The sequence below is a fragment of the Stegodyphus dumicola genome, chromosome 7, assembly GCF_044657685.1.
Source record: "Stegodyphus dumicola isolate Sdum_Otavi_A_Nest chromosome 7, ASM4465768v1".
NCBI lineage: Eukaryota > Metazoa > Arthropoda > Arachnida > Araneae > Eresidae > Stegodyphus > Stegodyphus dumicola.
The window spans coordinates 2,923,553-2,944,770 of record NC_140774.1 but is presented as its reverse complement, the minus strand read 5'-3'; the positions used below and the strand labels follow the sequence as shown (position 1 = coordinate 2,944,770).

The window sequence follows — 21,218 nt, the reverse complement described above, 5'->3', positions numbered from 1 at the left end:
GATTACGGAAAGCCTCCAGGGTTAAACGCCTAAGAGGAGGGATGCCTTCGTGGAGGGCTTGCTAAGGAAAACTGCCTTGTATATACGTTACACATGGGGAAAACGCCCATGCAGCCAGCCCGTTCACGGGATTCAAACTTCTGACCGAACTACAAGTGTTCAGTGACTTTACCGATCGGCCGCTGCTGGGCATCTTAATTACCAGCGCCCATTTATACATCATGCTGCTTTTTATAGACACTGTAATAGCTTGTAGCATAATAAAATGTTAAAATCAGAACAAAATTAAGGTCTCTTAAATTATTCAGTTACTTATTTTATATTTAAAATTATACGAAATTTATATAATTATACAAAATGTGGCTTTTATAACTGCAGTGAGCATTGCTGTATTAACATAATTTTGTATTAATATTTTCATAATAAAACGAAACTTATTTAATTTCAATTAAAGATTAAAAATTATTTTTAAGCAAATTATACCATGGCTTGTGGGTCCCCAAGAACACAGTAATGGGAAATGAAGCAACCATTCAGTATTCTTTATTATCCACAGGGGGGGGGGTTCGCCTCTGCCGAAGGCTCATTGTTGCCCACTTTTGTAATCTTTCATTTACATAGTGGCAAAGAAAATACTGAACCTAGAAATATCCTCACCCTCATGGGGCTCACTTTTGTGAGTACGGGTGTGGCAATCCCGAGGTACCCTAGCCCTTCAGGGGATCATCTTCTTGGTGAGACGGGTGTCACGATCCTGGAGCCCCAGTGATCTATCCTCTTTTCCGTCTCCTCTCCTCTTGGCTGGGACTTTTTCTCTTCACTTCTCCCTTGTGGTTTCCCTCTACGGAGTTTGGGGCTCGTCACGAGAGACTGGAGCATCCCTTGCTTCTAGTTTTCGAGTGGCGAGAAAACTGCCCACGTGTTTGCCGTGCGTGGAGACCCGTGTCGCTGGAAAGGAGGGTCCTGGTAGTTGAGGGGCGAGGTACTGTCCCCAACACACTGCTTTGGCCTTTGCTTCAGCTAAACGGGAAGCACCTTAGTCGTCCTCACGGGTGTCAATCGGCTGGTCACTAGTCCTTGTGTCAGTGGCTTGGGGTCAAGCTCTCGGGAGTACCTGCTTTCGGGAAAGCCGACTGTGGGGCTTCAGTTTGCGTATAGGTCCGGCTAGCCCTAACACAGGAATCTGTGTTTCCGTGGTGGGCGGGCCGTCGGACCCGAATCATTTTTTCTTTCACTATGGCTTCTTCACATATATACCTAATTAAAGATTTCGAGGTCACTCCCGTCACTCAACCTAGTTCTGAAAGGTCTACTACTAAACCAGTAACTCAACCTAGTTCTGAAACGTCTACTTCTAAACCAGTCGCTCAACCTAGTTCTGAAACGTCTACTGCTAAACCAGCCACTCAACCTACTTCTGAAAAGTCTACTGCAAAAAAATTACGCACAGATACAAATGAAAAAAAACATAACAATAGCCCCCGTTTCCTAGTCATTTCTAGTCCTTCTGGCGAGCTGCATAAGATGTCTCCTTTCATAATAAATAAATATATTCATTCTTGTATTGGTGAGCCAAGAAATATAAAGCGTCTCCGCTCCGGAGACTTCCTTATTGATACAATCTCAGCCACCCAGTCTGCTTCTTTACTTCAAATAACTAAACTTGGGCAAGCGAATGTCACTGTAACAGCACATAAGAAACTGAATTATTGTCGTGGCGTAATACCGGAATTCGACCTTCTGTATGCTCCTGAAGAAGAGATCGCTTCCGAGCTATCCGACCAAAATGTCTGCGGTGCTAGGCGGATCAAGATGCGTAAGGAAGGTAAGTTGATCGATACGAAACACGTGATCCTTACCTTCAACACGCCTGATCTGCCTAAGAATATTAAGGCTGGATATTTAAATTGTCCTGTAAGACCTTATATTCCAAACCCTATGCGATGCTTCCAATGCCAGCGTTACGGCCATTCTAAGACGTCTTGTCGTGGCAGCCTCACATGCGCCCGATGCTCACAGATTGGCCACGATTCTGAAAATTGTACCGCTGCGCCTCTTTGTATAAATTGCAAGTGTGAGCACCCAGCATTTTCACGCCTCTGCCCAAAATGGAAATTGGAAAAAGAAGTGCAGACTGCAAAGGTTACGAGGAACATCTCATATGCCGAAGCCAGAAGATTAGTCCAAAGCACACAGCTACGACGAAATACATCTTACGCCAATGCTCTTAAAAGATCTCGCACAGTTGCTACCCAAACATCAGTTAGTATGCAGACGCCACCAAACAAAACTCAACAGACTACAAACAACAAGAAGAAAGAAAACCCAACCCATACAGTACAAAATAAAGAAATAGTAATTCAAAGCAAACCCAAAACTACCACACGAAAAGAAACAAATAAAAATAGAAGTTCCAGCAATAGCTCTCTTGATGGAATGGTTTCTAAATCTGCGGATTCAGACGGTATGGAAGTAGAAGAGGGTGTGGAAGTTCCCAAGCATCTACTTCCACGAAAAACTAAACACGAGCACAGAAAGAACAAAAACTATTCATAATGGCCACTCTCGTATCATGGAACTGTCGCGGTTTCCACCGAAATCTGCTCGACATTAAAGCTATTATCAATGTTCATCAACCTGTATGCTTTGCAATACAGGAAACAAATCTAAAACCGGAACAACAAGCAAAACTTCGGAGGTTTTCTTTCGTCAGGAAGGATAACCTTGCAGGTGAGCGTGCCAGTGGAGGTACAGGTCTCCTCACCTCATTGGACTACCCCTCAAGTTCCTTTCCTTTGACGACACCCCTCCAAGTTGTCGCTACTCAAACAAATTTTGATATTGTTGTTACAGTCATTTCTCTGTATTTGCCTCCAAATGAGTATATTGATCAGCAGGATTTAAATGGTCTTTTAGAGCAGCTGCCTGAGCCTTTCATCATAATAGGAGATTTTAACGGCCATAGTCCGCTCTGGGGTAGTAAAGATACAAATTGCCGAGGAAGACAAATTGAGCAGATGATCGAAGATCATAGCCTTTGTCTCCTAAATAATGGGCAGGATACTTACTTCCATGAGCCTTCAAAGACATTCCATGCTCTCGACCTTGCCATCTGTTCACCATCTCTGTTGCCTTTTTGGACTTTTAATGTGGGAAAAGATTTTTACAACAGTGATCATTATGCCATTTTTGTGTCTCTTTTACGAAGAGGAGCAAATCCCATGAAGAGACTCCCTCGGTTTATACTGGACAGGGCAGACTGGGAACTCTTCTCTTCCATTGCAGAGCTCAGAGATCAAATGGTAGAAGATGGGCATATCGATGACGCTGTGGAAGCTGTTACTAATACTATTATTCAGGCAGCTATGCTCTCCATTCCTAGAACATCAGGAACACTACTAAAAAATTCAAAACCATGGTGGAATCGCAACTGTCATGAACCACTGAAAAAACAGAAAAAAGCATGGGGTATTTTTCGTAGATATCCTACTCTGCGAAACCTCATAGCCTTTAAAAGAGCCAAAGCAAATGCACGAAAAGTAAGAAGGCAGAGCCAGAGGGATTCCTGGATTTCATATGTGTCGTCAATAAAATCCTCCACGCCTAGTAAGCGGGTTTGGGAAAGAGTTCGAAAAGCATGCGGCATATATAAAGACCACTCACTTTCCTTTTTAGAAAAAGATGGCCGAGTGATTAACACCATAGAAGGTAACTATTAGTAAGGCATTTGCTGCCGTTTCTTCCAGCAGAAACTATTCACCTGCATTTCTCTCTATGTAGCAGCACTCTGAAATAAATTCCATCGCATTCAACTCTTCCAAATCTGAGCCTTACAATAGAGCATTTACTATGGTGGAATTAAAGAGAGCTTTATTGCAGACACATAGGTCTTCTCCGGGTCTTGATGGCGTGAATTACGAAATGCTAAAGCATCTGTCCTATAAGTCACTGAATGCCCTTCTCACTCTTTACAATAGGGTGTGGAAGGAGCGTACCTTTCCCAGTGCATGGAGGAGAGCTGTTGTCATTCCTATTGCTAAGCCAGGGAAAGATCCAAGGAATCCCTCCAACTATCGGCCAGTTGCCCTTACGAGTTGCCTCTGCAAACTGTTTGAAAAGATTGTAAACAGCCGCCTAGTCTACTTCTTGGAAAAGAATAATATTATATCGCCTTATCAAAGCGGTTTTCGAAAGGGAAGGACAACCGTAGATAACATGCTCCTCTTAGAGCCATCCATTCGAAAGGCATTTGTAAGAAGAAGCCACCTTGTCTCGATATTCTTCGACATTGAAAAAGCTTATGATAAGGCGTGGAGATACGGTATACTCCGGGATCTTCACGAGAGTGGCTTGCGCGGCAACCTACCAATTTTCATTCAGAATTTCCTGAACGCTAGAACTTTTCAAGTAAGGATTGGCTCTGTTTTTTCGGATGTTTTTCAACAGGAAGAGGGTGTGCCACAAGGCTGTGTGCTCAGTGTAACCCTGTTTACTTTAAAAATAAATTCTGTACTAAAAGAACTTCCTCCCACAATCTTGGGATCACTATATGTAGATGATTTACTGATTAGCTGTCGAGGAGCAGACATGAGATACATAGAGAGGCAATTGCAGATGGCTCTGAATAAGATCCAAGAATGGTCAGACAAACAGGGATTTACTTTTTCGAAACAGAAAACTGTGTGCGTACACTTTTGTAGGAAGCAAGGTCTCCATCCTGAACCTGAGTTATATCTAAATGGTACAATTATTCCAGTTGCGCCCGAAGTAAAATTTTTAGGAGTGACGTTCGACCGAAAATTGACCTTCCTTTCTTATGTTTTAAACCTGAGAAAGAAGTGTCTAAATACACTAAATATTTTAAAAGTGTTGGCGAACACCTCGTGGGGTGCAGAGCGTTGCTCTATGCTTCGCGTTTACAGAGCGCTTATCCGCTCTAGACTGGACTATGGCTCAGTTGTTTATGGATCTCCTCGGTCATCTGTTTTGTTAAAACTGGATCCTGTTCACCATCAAGGTCTGCGGATTTGTTCAGGAGCTTTCAGGACTTCTCCTGTACAGAGCCTATAGTTTGACTCTAACGAACCATCACTTTATCTGAGGCGTGAGCAATTGTCCCTTTTGCAATATTTTAATATTCTATCCCAACCTGAACATCCCAATAAGCTGTGCTTACTCGATAATGAGTGTAACACATTATATGAAACACGTCCATCCTGTGTTCCTACTTTTCCTTTAAGAGTTCGCTCTGTCATTGAGGAACTTTCCCTCTCTGATATGTGCCCTCAAGCAGTACAGAATTTTGAAATTCCACCTTGGGAAAATGCACGTATCCAGCTTCTCGATATTTTCAAACATCACGTAAAGGCGAGCACTAACGAGATCGTTTACAGACAACTCTTCGCTGAGCACAGGCACAAATATAGCAGTTATCATCCGATATACACAGATGGATCAAAGTCAAATGATCATGTCGGGATGGCTTTTGTATTTCAAGATTACATTGAGAGCAGATGCCTGCACCATGCTTTCTCAGTCCTAACATCTGAACTAACTGCAATATATTACGGTCTTTTGTACATCTCAACGCTCTGCCACAAAAAGTTCATAGTTTATACAGACTCGTATAGTTCTCTTAAATCCTTGGAAGCTTTCCCCAACACGCAGAATCCTGTGGTAGTGGATGTTCTGAAAATTCATAGAAATTTAACAATTCGAGGATATGAAGTTCTGTACTGCTGGGTCCCTGGACATGCAGGAATAAAGGGAAATGAGCTTGCAGACATCGCAGCCAAATATGCTGTTGAACCGTCCACTCGCCTTATTCCTTTTAGAGACATCTGCTGTGTAATCAAGGGGAAGATGCGGAAAAAATGGCAGCAAATTTGGGATGGTCAGCATCACAACAAGTTGAGAAACGTCAAGCCTAGAATTAAACATTGGGATTTTGCTGGAAATCGTAAGGAGGACGTTCTTTTGACTCGCCTCAGAATAGGTCACACTAGAGTCACACATAGCTGTCTTCTCGGGGCTGAAAATGAGCCTGTTTGTTTTAATTGTAATGTTTGTTTATCTGTTCGTCATATTTTAATTGAATGTCCATGTTTTAATAATCTTCGCCAGAAATATTTTAATAGCTGTGACTTACCTCTCGACCGTTTAATCGGAAGAGAGGTCAATTGTAATTTATTTTATTATTTAAAAGAAACTGGCTTTTATTACCAAATGTAATTTGTTTTGAAAACTCTGTCTTGAATGTTAATATGTGCTTTTAACTTGTGTTTATATGACTTCATCCTCTGGATTTGGTAAATTTATCTACTTGTTTTTATTTATTGAATTTTAATGACATCAATTGTAATCATCCCACCTTGTGTTTGGCGCGTCATAATCACTCACTCACTCACTCAGTCTAGAAATATCCTCACAATTTGACAAAGCTATCAGATGAAGAAGAAGGATGCCTTCGTGGAGGACTTTTACAGAGGTATGTATAACATCTGAAAAGTCGTCTGAATCACTGTCGCAAGGTTCCGTTCCTTTCTGAATCATAATCGCTGCTGCCAGTTTGAATTATTAATCCAGCCAGTATCTCTTCTAGAAGTTCGTCCTTGTCCCAATAATAATTTTCAAGTTTTTCTACGTGGTTGCAGTGCGCCTGCCATTCTTGAGAAGTGACTTCATCCAAAGCTTTTTGTGTTAAATTTTTCAAATTTTCCAAGCTTAAGTCCCCAGTCACATTCCTTTCCCTGATCAGTCTTTTAACTGATGACCAAACATATTTAATTTCGTTTAGATCACAGTGGTAAGGAGGGAGACGCACAACATGATGCCCATTTTCCTTTATGATGTTGTTAATTTTATAGATTACGTTTTTAGGATGATTGCATTCTATTAAGCTGAACAGTTCCGCTTTTCGCATTTTGGGATCGCAGCATATCGTCTTCTTCATGAGCCAAATTACCATTGTTTGCTTTGTAGGATATTTCGTGGGTGTCGGATCTTGAATTTTTGTGTGATACGGGGCATTACCATGCATACCACACTTTGAGGTCGTAAATTTGGAAGAAGCTTTTCCAAAACCCATTTTTCAAAATTTTCATAGTTCATTTGCCCATGGTAATTCCCGCTTTGAGCTGATGCTTTATATATAAGTTGAGCACCTGGAATAAATCCTGCTGAAGAGCCAGCATGGACAACAAATCAGTCTATTTTTGGAACTGACATTTATCTGTGCGCCCAAAACCGTATCATGCTGCCAACATGTCTTAAAAGTTAAATTGCTGTCAATCCATGTTTCATCAATGTAAACGATGTGGCGACCACTTGCTCTGAGTTTCCTCATTTCGCGTAAATAATTGTTCCTCAATATACAATGTGAGGTCTTTCGATAAGAATTTTTCTTTTGTTAACACATTTCTTCCAGCGAAAATTCATTGAACGCAAAACTTTGCACAAAGAGTCTTTTTGCCACGGGAAGTCTATTTTTTGCCTCAAGACAGGTAATAATTTCCGCACTTTCTTTTCTTTGATGTAAAAGGCTTGTATAGTCTGCCGTGTAACGCATTTGCAGGGCTTTTACGTTTCTTTCCAGGCGTATTTAGAATGATCTTCACCCATTGTTGATACTTCGCGCTTAATTTTTTTAATTGTATACTCCGATATTCCAATGGCTTGCGATGTTCTCTTCTAAACTTGAGGAAGAGGAACTACTTTAGTAGTTCGCCGAAGCTTCAGAAGCGCAAAATTCTGCGACATTGTACACGATTTGACGTGCCTGAGACTTTAAAGGTTGACCTTTCTTAAACTGGAAGGGCATTTTAAAAAATTGGCGATTAACAAAGCACTACGAAAATCAAGCTAAATAGAAGCAAATTTGAACAAATACCAGTACAAAAGATATAACAACGAGAATAAAAATAGCTAATAGTAATAATATAAGGCTTAAGAAAAGATGGCTGGAATGAAACCGAGAAGACGAATGATAAACTCTTTTCCCTTCAGCCAACAGTCGCCAAAAACAAAATAACAATAAAGCAACCCTTGGTTCGACCCTAGTGACCGCCACCCGCCAGACACCGTGGTGGGAGTGTTCTTACCGTAGACAGGCAGTACAGGCTGGTGTGTTGCTGAACAGCCTTATGGAGGTCTTTCTCACATTTTGCTTGTAGCCAACTGCAGGTTAAAGTTTCCCACTCAATCCAAGTAGATGAAACAAGTTGGAGACCATCTCTGAACTCCACGATAAAAAAATTTGGTATCTTAACCTTTAAAAATATTATAAACCAAATAAACTGAAGATGCAAAGTATATTAATTGTGAAATGTTAATATAAAAACCAAATTTTATGTAATTTTCATTATTATAATATAAAATGCTTAAAACGTTATTTATAATGAAACGTAACGTATATTAATAATGAAATCACAGGTGTTCATTATTAATATAAAATGCAAAGGCTTAAAATGCGCAATACTTGTCAGGTTATATTTTTTTTAATATTAATGAAATACTTCTAATACAAATAATGAATTTTACCATGGTGCTGTACACAAAAGGTTAATAAAAAAGAATATTTTGGTAAACAGCTTGGAAATACTGAGATGAAAGAATTATTAATTCAGAAATACAGTATAAATGTATTTCTGAAATATAAATGTTAGCATCATTAATAAATCTTACTTTTAATATTATGTAAAATATGTAATACGTAAATGTAATATTAAAAATATGTCGGCCAATATAGTTTTACAATTATTATGGCATATATTAACTATTCCTTTTAGATTTAATTATGAATTAAGGGAAACGTAACATATCCATCTTTGTATGGTAATAATACAACCTTTTTAAGAATAACTTGGCAGGCCATACTTTTAAAGAAGATTGGTTTCTTACATAAAATATGTTTAACAAAGATGAAAGACAAGGTGTTTCGAAAAATTCTTTTTTCTGCTTAAACTCTTTTCCAGCTATCATCATGCAGTTTTCTGTCTTACTATATGAGAAATTATAAACACAAATAATAGTTTTTTGACTGTCTTTCAACATGCAATAACAATCAGCCTTCGTAGAAATCTTAAGTACAACATTTTCATGCTGCATAATTTTGTACGGTCTATTGAAATCACATTCTCCAAGTAGTGGACCAGATGTGTGTAAATTTTGAAATTCTGAAATTAATTCGGTTTGATTGAACAGTTCATGTGTTCGTCTTGCTATTTGATATAATGGAGCAGAAGATTTTCTAATGAATTTTTTTATAGAAAACATATAGCTTTCAAATTTAAAGGCACTGTAATTATCTAACGGTCCAAACATTTTTACATCTTCGCAAATATGCAGTAGGCCGTGAACATTATGAGAAATATATTGTTTTCCATAATAAAGCCCAAAATTTACTACGAAGTGATTTAATATACACTGTGCGTATTCATGAATTGCCGTTTGATTTTGTATTTCGCATAAAAGTCTGATCGAAATATGAAGTAGTAAAAAATGATCATATAGCATTTTGTTTAAAATTTCTTTTAAAACAACAGGGCCGATGTACAGTAAAAACTGACGATATTCTGTAGCTTTCCAATGTTTCAATTCTTTTAAGGTCCTCGGTTTTCTTGCAAATTCAATTGGTACATAAGGCTTTAAACTGGTCGAATTTTTTAAAATTAATTCAACGTTTTTATGCGGTAGTCGTGCTTGTAAGCTGCCTCCGCCTATCCAAATAGTAATAATTTTTCGTACTACTCCTAAGCATACAAGATGCATAAAGTCTAACGGAATATTTGTTATTAGTCCTATGTTTCGAATATTCCTTAAAATAGGATAATCGTTGTGATAATCGTCATCAATAATTTCTTCTTGAGACATAAATAAATCTGAATTTTGACGTAGTTCACCAACTGATCCTGGAAAACATCCTGTTATTAACATACTTGCCAACAATTTTGCACTTCGAACAACCTGAATATCCAGCATGGCCTTTAGTACACAAAATATATGATTTTGCTGGAGCGTCACATACAATATATTTAACAGATAATTTTATTTTATTTTGATTTCCGAAGTTAATACCTTCTGTAGATAATTTCACAGTTTCGTCCGTAAATTCTTTTAAAAATTCGTTAGCTTTTGGTTTTGAGCTACCATAATATGCACCCACGATAAATACGTTTCGAGTAAAAATAATATTAACCAAAATCTGCCAGAGTGAATTATTATTTGATTTGAATATTGATAAGCCGTCGATATTTATTGCTATTTCTATACAAGATAACTGAGGCAAAATTTGAAGGTTATGCATTTTTTTAATTTGATTTTCTAGGCCGAAGTATGCGTAGTCTCCATTCCCCATTCTTTTTATAGAGGAATTCCTAGGAGTGCCCAAGAGTGTACGCGCATCACTTGGTAAACTATTAAAGCATTTATGATTTTTTAGAATTTTTAGTAATGCACTCAAAGCATTCTGTTTGATTTGGAATTTTAAGCTCCACTCCGTTAATTCCTGAAACGAGTTCTCACAAGTAGCGTGATTTGAAGCATCGTATGAAATATCTTTCATTTCCCTTTTCTGTTCGAATGAAACAGATTCAGTATCTGCCTTATAAACTTCAAAAGAAGTTTTATAGGTTGAAGTGCAACGCGTATGAGTTTAATATTCTGAATCACAGTTTGAACTGGAACTTGAAGAATATATGCTAGCGCGAGAATTCAACACAGACTTTTTTTGCATAATTAAATTCTACTTCATCTTCTGATGAATCCTATAATACACGTTGATTTATTCTCTTATAAATCTGTCTTTTAGATATATAGATAATTTTTTTTAGTTCTGATCATTTTTGTAGAAGAAAGGAAAAACTTTGAAACTTACTCTTCGCACTCTGTGACGCTTGCTTGTGAAGTCAGCTTTGGAACGACGACAATTAACATTTAAGCACCACCAGAAAAGCTGAATTCTAGAAATCGTATAGTAAATACGTTTACTTTTTCCACTGTGCGATGCTACAAGGATACTCTTACAGAGCAATTAACACCGTTGGGGCCATCCTCCGTCAAAAATGGCTTCAAGGCCCGTCCACACGAGGACGCTCCCGACGTAGATAATGCAAGCGCATTTACGTTACCTGCGTAACAGCGTCCAAACGAGTACGCTTGCGACGAGTGCGTTTAACCAATAGAATTATTTGGCGCAAAATAATCACGTGACGCTGTCAGATAGCGTTGTTTCCTGGGTAAACGGAGCAGTTGTCTTTCTGTAAGTTTGCTACACGATGTCAGATTCAGATGATTTTTGGATAGATGAAACATTACTATTAAGTACAGTCATTAAGCAGCGGCAAAAACGTAAAAAACGGCGAGAATGGGTTCGAAAGATTTATTTAGAGCGACCTGTTCAAGGAGATTTTTTTTCTTTACTGCCTCGTATGCGAACCGATTATCCTGAATTATTTTTTAATTACTTCAGGATGAGTATCGACCAGTTTGATAGACTTGCAGCTTTAGTAAGCCCCTTGCTTATTAAAAATCAGACAAATATGAGAGCTCCACTGAGTCCAGAAGAAAGGCTGAGCATTTGTTTGAGGTAAGTTTGCATTTCCTATAAATATACTGAAAAATATTATAAAATATATCCTATAAATGTATGATATATAATAAAAAATATGTTAAAGTAAAAAATTTATTTAATTTGGGTTCTCTGCCTGGGAAAAAAAAAAAATTCACTAAAAAATTGAGGAGTACTGAAGCCAGGCTCCAGCTGATTTTAAGCCGTGCTAAATTATGAATCAGATTAAAGGAAGAAATTTAAAAAACCATTTAAGCAAGAAACTGCAGTACATTAATTATTTATTAGTTTTATTCTTGTTTATCATCAACTAATAATGGACTTGTAATTTAAATAAATTATTAACAATAAGGAAAATAAAAGAAAAATAGATTTCATAATTAAAAGTTTTTCTCTAAAAATTTAACTTCTAGCAGTTGGTCTGACAAACACTCTAATGCATGATACCCTTTACTTTTTGTTTTTTATTTAGAATATCAAACATTGCTATTTATTATTGATTGCAGGATTTTTGTTGTTGTTAAAAAAGCATAAATTCTATCATTCATTTGATTTCAATTATTCTGCAATATTTATATGAATGTCAAATGAGATAATCATTTTGATTTTTCTATTTCTTGCTTACCGACCTTTAAACCAAGCACTCTCAGTCATTCAAGCCTGTCACTGACTATGTGACTAAAGCCTTTAAATGCTGGTCTTAGTTCCAGAGGTGTGGAACTTATTTAGGTGCATGTTTTTTTTCCCCTTCCCATGGGTGTTTGCATAATTATTAGAACTACAAACGAACTCCTTTTATAAAGTTTTTCATGAAAGTTTTCCCCCTCCCATAATAGGCAGATATACCATTAAGTGTTTATTGATGATGAATGAGGTAAATAAAATGTAAATAAATAATTCAACTTAAATTTTTATGTATGTGATTCTAAATTTTCAAATGGTGTATTTAGTACTATTTTATTATTGAAAGGTACATAGTCCATTGGTAATTTATGCAAATGAATTAATATGAATGCCTTTTCAGAAACACTATACAAGAATAAATATTTCAATGTTTGTAAAACACGTCTTTTTAAAATAGGAAATGTAACAAATTTTATGATACTCTGTAATTTTTTTAGAAAAAGAGTATTATCTTGTGTTACATTACAGCTTTTTCTGAGTACATATACAGGGTGGTTCAAAACTATATGTCAAAAATGTAAAGGCAGGCAGAGGGGACCTGAATGAGCAGATTTCATATAGGAATGCATGTGTGGTAATGTCGCATTAAAGACTAGCACGTAAAGCAGTATGAATCACAGGAAACTGAAAAGACAAGTAAAGACAAAAGAAAAAAATTATTAACAGTTTACAATAGGCATTTGAAAGAGTGGCTACCAACAAAGACACAAAATTCAGTGGCGACACATGGATCAGCGTACTTTAGAAAAGACGTCAGGTATGTCGAGCACATGTCCAGCAACAACAGACAAGTGGGAAACAAGGATTACTTGCAGATGTGACTGGACTCCTGTACACGAAGCCTTTAATATGACCCCAAAAAGAAGAAATCGAAGCAGGTTAAATCAGGAGAACACAGTGGCCAGTTCCTCCCCATCCTATCCAATCCTGACATTCCCACTGAAGTGAGCTGGGGCTCCATCATGCTGGAATCACATTTGTCTGTAAACAGCTGGTTTAAGTAAGACCTCCCCGTAACATTGCTCCTTGTACATTCTTTGAACAGTTAATTCATTTCTTTATGCATACATGAAATGCATGTTGGCAAGCTCTGCTTTGGTGTAACGATGCATGCTGTTCGAAATCCATGCGGAAAACGAAGAATCCAGCTAGGACAGCGCTTTTATACGCCATACTCATCAGTCACTAAACAGGTCTTGATTTACTTAAAATAAAAGCAAATGATTCATCAAAATGGAAGATTTTCTTTCTTGATTGAAATATATATTTATTTCTCATCAGCAGTTCTAATATTAAGAGTCATTCTTTTTATTTAGAAACATCTACCATATTAAACATAAAGTAAATATTTTAGTGCATAACTCAATAAAGAATGTAAACTCTGATCGAAGTACTTATTTGCCAATTATGCTGAAATGATAAACTGTGAAATAATGCATTGGTAGATGTATTTTTAAAATAACTTGCTTTCAATTTGATATGTTTATAAATGTGTTGTGATTTATACTTTACATATATTTAATCTTTGTGATATATATTCTTTTTAGGCACCTTGCAACTGGAAACAGCTACAGTTCTTTGGCATATAGTTTTCGTGTTGGGAAATCTACTGTAGGAGTTGTGGTGCCTGAGACATGCAATGCTATATGGACAGCTCTTCAGCCGGTATATCTAAAAGAGCCAGAGAAAAGTGATTGTGAGAGAATAGCTGTAGAATATGGCACAGTGTGGGACTTCCCAAATTGTGTTGGAGCTGTCGATGGCAAACATGTTGTCATTCAGGCTCCAGCACATGCTGGCTCTACCTATTTCAATTACAAAGGGTCACACAGCATCGTTTTGATGGCTGCATGTGATGCTTCATATTTATTTACAATGGTGGACATTGGAAATTTTGGCAGAATCAGTGATGGAGGCATTTTCTCAGCTTCAAACCTTGGGAAAAAGCTTTCTCGTGATAAAGAATTTCTGCCTGGGTACAAAAAGTTACCAAAAAGCTCCAAATGTCTGCCACATGTCTTCGTTGGAGATGAAGCATTTGGACTGAAAGAAAATTTCATGCGTCCATATTCAGGTAGAAACTTAAGTAATTCAAAAAGGATTTTCAATTATAGGCTCTCCAGGGCAAGAAGATGTATAGAAAACACATTTGGTATTTTGACTGCTCGCTGGAGGATTTTACGGAATCCAATTATTGCACAGCCTCAGACAGCAACATTAGTTGTTCAGGCATGTTGCTGCCTGCACAATTTCTTGATGAAATACAAGTCTATATCTCATAATTATAAATACTGCCCACCTAATTTTGCCGACAGACCCATGCTTGAGACAGCTAATGGACTCTGGCGAGATGATACATCTCCAAACAATGGTCTAGTGAGAATTCTTAGATTAGGGAACAATAACTATTCATTTTCCTCTGGATCTGTTCGTGATTTATTTTGTAGTTATTTTGAAAATGGAGGAGCACTCTCTTGGTGAAATAAAAGAATAGGTCTGACAGTGCACCCAAATTAAAGATAAATGTATGTAAATAATATTTTTTTTATTTCAAAATAAATATACATGTACAATGTGTAAAAAATAAAACAGGTTGGAAAAACATGTAAGCATTGCACAGCTCACTTTGATACTTTTTGTGATTATTATAAATAATTTCAAAGTGTATATTACTTTCACAGTACTTCTATATTATTTATTTCCTTATTATCTGATTTATTTCCTGAAGTATATAAAACTTCTGCATTATGAATATTTTTAAAGACTATATGATGTATATTAACAAAATAAGATTTCTCTCACCAGAAAGCATAAAATTATCAAAAAATATTAGCTAAGAAATAAATTTGTACCTTACAGTAATGAATTTTCTGTTAGAGATCCGCTACAATACGAAACCTGGCTGTAAATGTTATTCCATAAGTATAACATAGACAAATTAGGCATGAATGTAGATTCATTACAATAGTTAAGATGTGTATCATTATGCTGACATTATTGACATCTATTTTCTGTATACCTTTTTCAGATCATTCAGCTTTTATCATTGCTAAAAATTTAGTTTATACTTATTGCCGAGGCATTTTGTTGTCTTGTTCTGTAATGTACGATGCACTTTTATATTTTCCTGAAATGTCTATGCTGTGTACACGCTTAAAGTAGATTTTTTGTTTCCATTACTTAATTTAATAGGATGTAAAATTAGTTTTTATTTAAAGAAAATATGCATAACACTTAAATAATAATTTTAAAGTCATGTTAAGTATGATGCTCATAGTACATAGTCTTAAATAATAAAACAGAAATTAAAAACATAATTTTTTATTTTACATATTCTGCAATTAATTCAAACATTCTTCTTTTTAATTCATTTTTTTTTTTCCCGTGGTACAGCACCAAAGTCATCACGGAGACTTAGTAGAAAGTGTTCATCATCTGATGTTTGGCTCCATGATTTTAATCGTGCTGCTGCCAAATCTAAATAAGTCAACAATTTTGAATCCATGTCTTTTTTCTTTTGCTTTTTAAATGGAGGTTTTAAAATCTCTCCACCATCTACAAGTTGGCTGCTGCATGCAGCTTCTTCATTTAATGATTCATCAAAATTTATGGAGTCATTAAATGACTCCATTGTGTCTTCGATAGGGAGTGAAGGCTCATCAATTATATTGCTTGTGGTCCTGTAAATAGAGGAAACATTAAGAGAAAATATAAATAAAATTAATATATATACATAAACATATACATTGTGTGTGTGTAACAATTTAGATTCATTTCATTTCAATTTTCATGTAAAGTAGCCAAACTTTGTTGGAAGAAGCTACATATTAAAATTAAGAATCATTTAATAGCCATAACTAGATATTTATAGTTTTTAAGAAGGTTGATATTGAACCCACAGAGGTCAATGAGGATCAAAAGGGTCGATTGCAAATATGCACCAACAATTTATAGGAATAATCAAGCCCCCATTGAATAAAAAATGTATAATTAATTGTTTATTGATATAAAACTACACATGTGGTAAAGAAGAACACCATACAAAATAAATATAAGGGAAAAAATACATAAAAATTACTTAATAGAAGTTTAAAATCCCATTTTCAAAATGTATAAATTATTTATGCAAAAGTACAGTATAAAAGAATAAATGCAGGAACAAAGAAAACACAACCAAAAATATAAAAATGCAAACTTTCTCAGAAAACGTATTGTTATATACAAGATGCTTGCAAAATTGGAAATTTAAATTTGTCAGTGGCTCATGGAACCTCTGAATTGCAATTTCAGATCAATATTTGATCTAGATTTTATGATGTAAGAAGAGTTGATTATATTGAAGGAGGATGTTCAAGCAGAAGTCTTATTCAAAATGGAAGTTTAGAAATTAAATATTATTAAAGAGAAATATTCCAAAATATCTTCTGGAAATCTTGTCGTGTGTTCTTATACCTCACTGCATATTACATCTCAGTTGTTTACCAATTAAATTTAGGGGTACTATAAGCCAACACAGATATATCAGTGCATTGATTACCAATTAAATTTAGGAAAATGCTATAATAAAGATGTATCAATTTTTCTTGAAACTTTTGTTTATATTTCAATATGTTATCGTTAAGTTATACGGTTTAATCCTAGTATCCTGTTCACACGGGATTTGGCGACTTTATGATGAGCAGTAAAAACGGGGCATATACGATGAAGTATTAACGGGTCATTTAAAGAATATATATAGTTATACATAGAACGTTGTTTGGGTCATTTTTGGTGTTGGCGATAATTTTCAAAATCGCGTCAAGGCTGTAGCGTATACTAGGATTTTACCAGTTATGCTTGTGCAGTTATTTGTATTATGATTATGTTTCATGCCACATATAATAGAGAAAGCATTGAAGAAAACCATCCTTTTAAAGGAAGTCAAAAAAAAAAAAAAGTTTGGAATCCCTGCACAAGAGCTTTTGCATAAAAAAAGTAGTTTAGTTTTCTGAAACAATTAACTTAAGCTTTAAATTATTTTACGAACTGGAGCAGAAGATATCCCCTCCCTCTCCTCCAGTATACGTTACATATATTCATAGTGCTGTTAAGAATATGAATGCAACATCTGTTAATACATGTCATTTCTGCTGTCATACAATGTCTATATGAAATGTAGCATATGCACAGTAGTAAATTCCATAAATGGAACTTTTGTTTCTTAATTTGATGCTAAGTGTACATCAAGCAGTTTCAAATTGCTTAATGCTATTAAACACAATGTAATTTAAAATTAATTTGATGATTGATAACAAGGCATGTCATAAAAAAATTTCTGTTTCAAATTGTACTTAAAAAATGAAATCGTTTCTTATAGCATGAGCCACATTTAAGGACCTTCCAAAATAGTTTTCATGGCTTCTTCCACATGTGTCTTTCTCTTATTCAAAACTGCACTTCCAAGGTGTTTCTCTTTTACATATATAGCTTAGTTAAAATAATCTGTAAGCAACCTATTAAATTTTATATAAATTTCCTTAAATAAATACCATTTTGAAAAGCAGTTATAAAATTCTTAACAACTTCAGGAATATTTTGAGCCTTACAAAAAGTATTCTCACTTGTTAACGTAGTTACAAAATTCCCTTAGCAAATTTATATAATAAACAATATCAGAACTATACATTTAAAGATGTAATTCAATTTTATTATTTCAACTACAAAAGTAGAGAATATATATCGTATAGCTGTGATATTTTTAAATATACAGAATATAGTAATCGTTTTAAAATATTAAAAGTTGTTAGAAATACTTACGGTCGATGACTAACTGTATCTCTTAAAAAACATAATTCCTCATACAATCCAAATTTTGGAGTTGTAGCTTCAGAGCCACTCCTATTTTTTGATTTTAGAGCCTTGCACTCCCTAACATATCTATCACGCAGACATTTCCATCGATGTCTGATAGTATTAACTGAAAATAAGCATATTATAATCATTAGTAAGCATACGTTTCATATCACAAAAAAATATAATATAAGCAAAAATGTTCCTTAAAATATATGAAACAGACTTACCGTCGTATCCTATACTATTCGATATTTTTATCCAGATTAGTTCATTTCTTTCTTTATTGCGATAATCTTTGAGTTTGTGATCCCATAACAGTGGGTATTGTCGAATCTCGTTGATAAGTATTTCGTCGTTAAACGCAGCCGCCATGTTGAAAGCTGTAAACAAAACTTTGGAGCAGATCATGACACGTGATCCGAATTCAGTCAGCTATTGGCTAAACGCGCGCGTCGCGGGCGAAAAAGCTGAACAGGAGCGTCCTCAGTTTTACGTCTTCTGCGTCATGCGAATTTACGCCGGCGTCAAAAAAGTTACGTCAACTACGTCGGGAGCGTCCTCGTGTGGACGGGCCTTCAGATTTCAGATGAGTTGCATGCCTGCTTTTCTTGTAGGGGTACAAAGAAAGGGAAATCTGCTGCATAAATGAATGGACGTTAACAAAAGACAAATCTTCTTGGGGCATCGACTACAGAAAAAGTGCTTAGAGGTGATACAATCTGAGCAGAGCTCAGTTCCTCAAAAGGGGTGTTAAGAAGATTGATAATAATGGAAACAAAGACTTAAGATTTTCAACTTCATTTGTTATTCACAGCATAAAATAAAGTAATAAAATTGCTGAATTTAAAGAATGCGTTTAATTAATTTTTTTTTTTTTTTTTTTTTTTTAATTTGAAGTTTGAACACCTATTTAATCCGAAATATAATTTTGAGTTTTTATAATAAGATTTAACTTTGTGTCTTTTATCTTGAAGAAAAGTGTTTACTGCATTTTCCGGATGTTACAAATAAATTAATAAAGCAGAGCAATTATTGTTAAATTATGAGAAATCATGTAGCGTTGTCGGCATAACGTACAAGATTGGAGAGTATTGGATATAATTTTTCGCCCTTTGTTTACCAAAGACCGGATATTTGTACGACTAAAGAGTTCCCTGAGAAAGCAAAGTGAGGTTTCAAGACAGTAAGAACTTAATGTTACTTCTTTCTTTTCTTAAACTTCATTTTCCTATTACAAAAAGGTAAAAAGTAAGTTACTTCTTACCTCAGTCGTTTTGAGAGACCAAGTCTCTTTATTAAAGAGCTTACCAGAGATGAAAATGAACGAAAAAACTGTATGAATTTTTTCACCCAATAAAATCATTCTTCTATTTATAAATTCAAATTAAAGCAAGTTAAAGCTCGTGTATAGACTAGTTTTTAACTGCATCTGTAAACTAAAATTTCGTGGGTTAAAAAAAAAAATCTTGTTACTTATTACTGCACAGCACAAAACATCATTCATTACAATAATATAGTAGTGTAAAATATCAAAAAGTATTTTTTTCCGTCTGCAGTTTCAAAGTATAGTTATTTCTATGTCAAGAATTAGCTAATAGAACGATCTTTGGATCTAAATCCTTTCAGTAATAAGTTTTGCTAAGTGCATGGTTCAGCAATGCATATTCCCGAGGGTTGCAGGAAAAAATGTCACCCGGAAAAAAGGGAAACGGAAAGAATGTCCCCGGAAAATAAGGAACGGAAAAAATGTCACCCTTCGTTTGCAATGGGAAATATAAGGCATGTTTAGAAAGATCGCCAAGCTGGGTGATAAAAGTTTTATCTCAAAAACCGTAACTTCGGATTACCGGAAACATGTGCGAGTAGAATCAAGAAGATGTGTTAGCTGCTGCTTTCTCCGTTAAGGTTTAAAAATAGAAGGGTGTTTAGCGGGGGAAGCTTTTGCGATGGAAACCAGCGGGGTAAGGCGGGGTGTCCAGCGTCTGTCATTGTCAGGTCTTTAGTAATTGCTCTCCTCGCACCGCATGTAGTTATAGCCTTAAGCTGCGGTTTAGTGAAACATTGACGCATAATAACAGAAAACGAATTCATCTGAGCTTTGTTATAAGAAACAGTTGTAGATGCAATTTAAAGTTACGGTTTGCGAAGAATAGTACTAAATTTTTTAGCTAATTAATTTTCGCATAATTTTTTTTATCATTTGATTTTAATTAAAAGTAACGTATCTGCAATTGTTTAATTTTGCACTTAAGTTTGAAAACAAAAATAGAGTTATTAAAATTAAGAAGTTTATTTCAAAATTGTTAGTCCTAAGGGACTGTTGTTTTCATTTTGCGATTTTGCGTCGAATCACTTTGAATGTTCGTTTCACTTTTCAAACTGTTGCCACCAAATATTGTGATAAAACAACGGTACCTAGAGCCATGGAGTTTCGAATGACGTAATCCTACTGCGAATATGGGCAACTGGAAGCCCAAGTTTGAAATTTCTTTTATTATCGATTTCATATTTTGTAAAACGTTAACGAATTTTTGATGAACAAACTCAAGAATTTCAAAGAGAGCCATGGCAACGTTGTACAGAAAAAACATTTTTATGTTTAGCGCGTGAGACTGAATCGGAAATTCTAAAAATATGCTGGATTTAAAATTATTTTGCGATACTGCTCTTGAACTGAATTTTATGGTTCAAGTGCGAAGAATATGGTTTTTATTAAATAAAGGTAACACACAAAATGTTAAAAAAAAGGCCCCTTTGGACGTAATTTAAAATCTGAAACATTTCAGATTTTTTATTTTACTAAAATTTTAAATTCTAATTAAAATGGATCCTATAACCACGCGATCTGCATTTAATATGCAATGAATCCTCCTATGGTGACTTCTTCCAAAAGAATTTCCAAGAGCAGAAATTAGCACTTGTTCCGAGCATTATCTCTTTAAGACGACTACTTCCACGAAAGACCAAAATAATTAGAAACGTGGATGATCCTCTTAGACAGGATTTAGTACATTTTACAAAGCACTAATGCATGATCCATTCAGAGCAGGATCATTTAGTAGCCCATAAACGATTGACGACCATCTCCCTAAGACGATCACTTCCAAAAGTGATCAGCATTTCTATAGATATAAAC

At 35.4% G+C, this 21,218-nt stretch overlaps 1 protein-coding gene across 1 annotated transcript; it reads right to left on the bottom strand.

Annotated features, from left to right (window-relative positions):
- Window positions 1-15,555: 15,555 nt before the first annotated feature.
- Window positions 15,556-18,588, bottom strand: LOC146996080 (uncharacterized). The gene is made up of 3 exons (XM_085819807.1): window positions 18,310-18,588; window positions 18,047-18,206; window positions 15,556-15,930 (listed from the first exon to the last, which is right to left on the bottom strand). Exons 1-3 carry the CDS (start codon window positions 18,488-18,490, stop codon window positions 15,618-15,620), a joined length of 654 nt encoding a protein of 217 aa, XP_085675933.1. The 5' UTR covers window positions 18,491-18,588; the 3' UTR covers window positions 15,556-15,617.
- Window positions 18,589-21,218: the final 2,630 nt, after the last annotated feature.

Excerpts from the sequence above, each read along its gene's own strand:
- LOC146996080 (XM_085819807.1), bottom strand. The coding sequence starts at position 18,490 with ATGATCTGCTCCAAAGTTTTGTTTACAGCTTTCAACATGGCGGCTGCG. Across the intron at positions 18,207-18,309 it reads GAATAGTATAGGATACGACG|TTAATACTATCAGACATCGA; the intron begins GTAAGTCTGTTT and ends GCTTATTTTCAG. Across the intron at positions 15,931-18,046 it reads GATACAGTTAGTCATCGACC|GACCACAAGCAATATAATTG; the intron begins GTAAGTATTTCT and ends CTCTATTTACAG.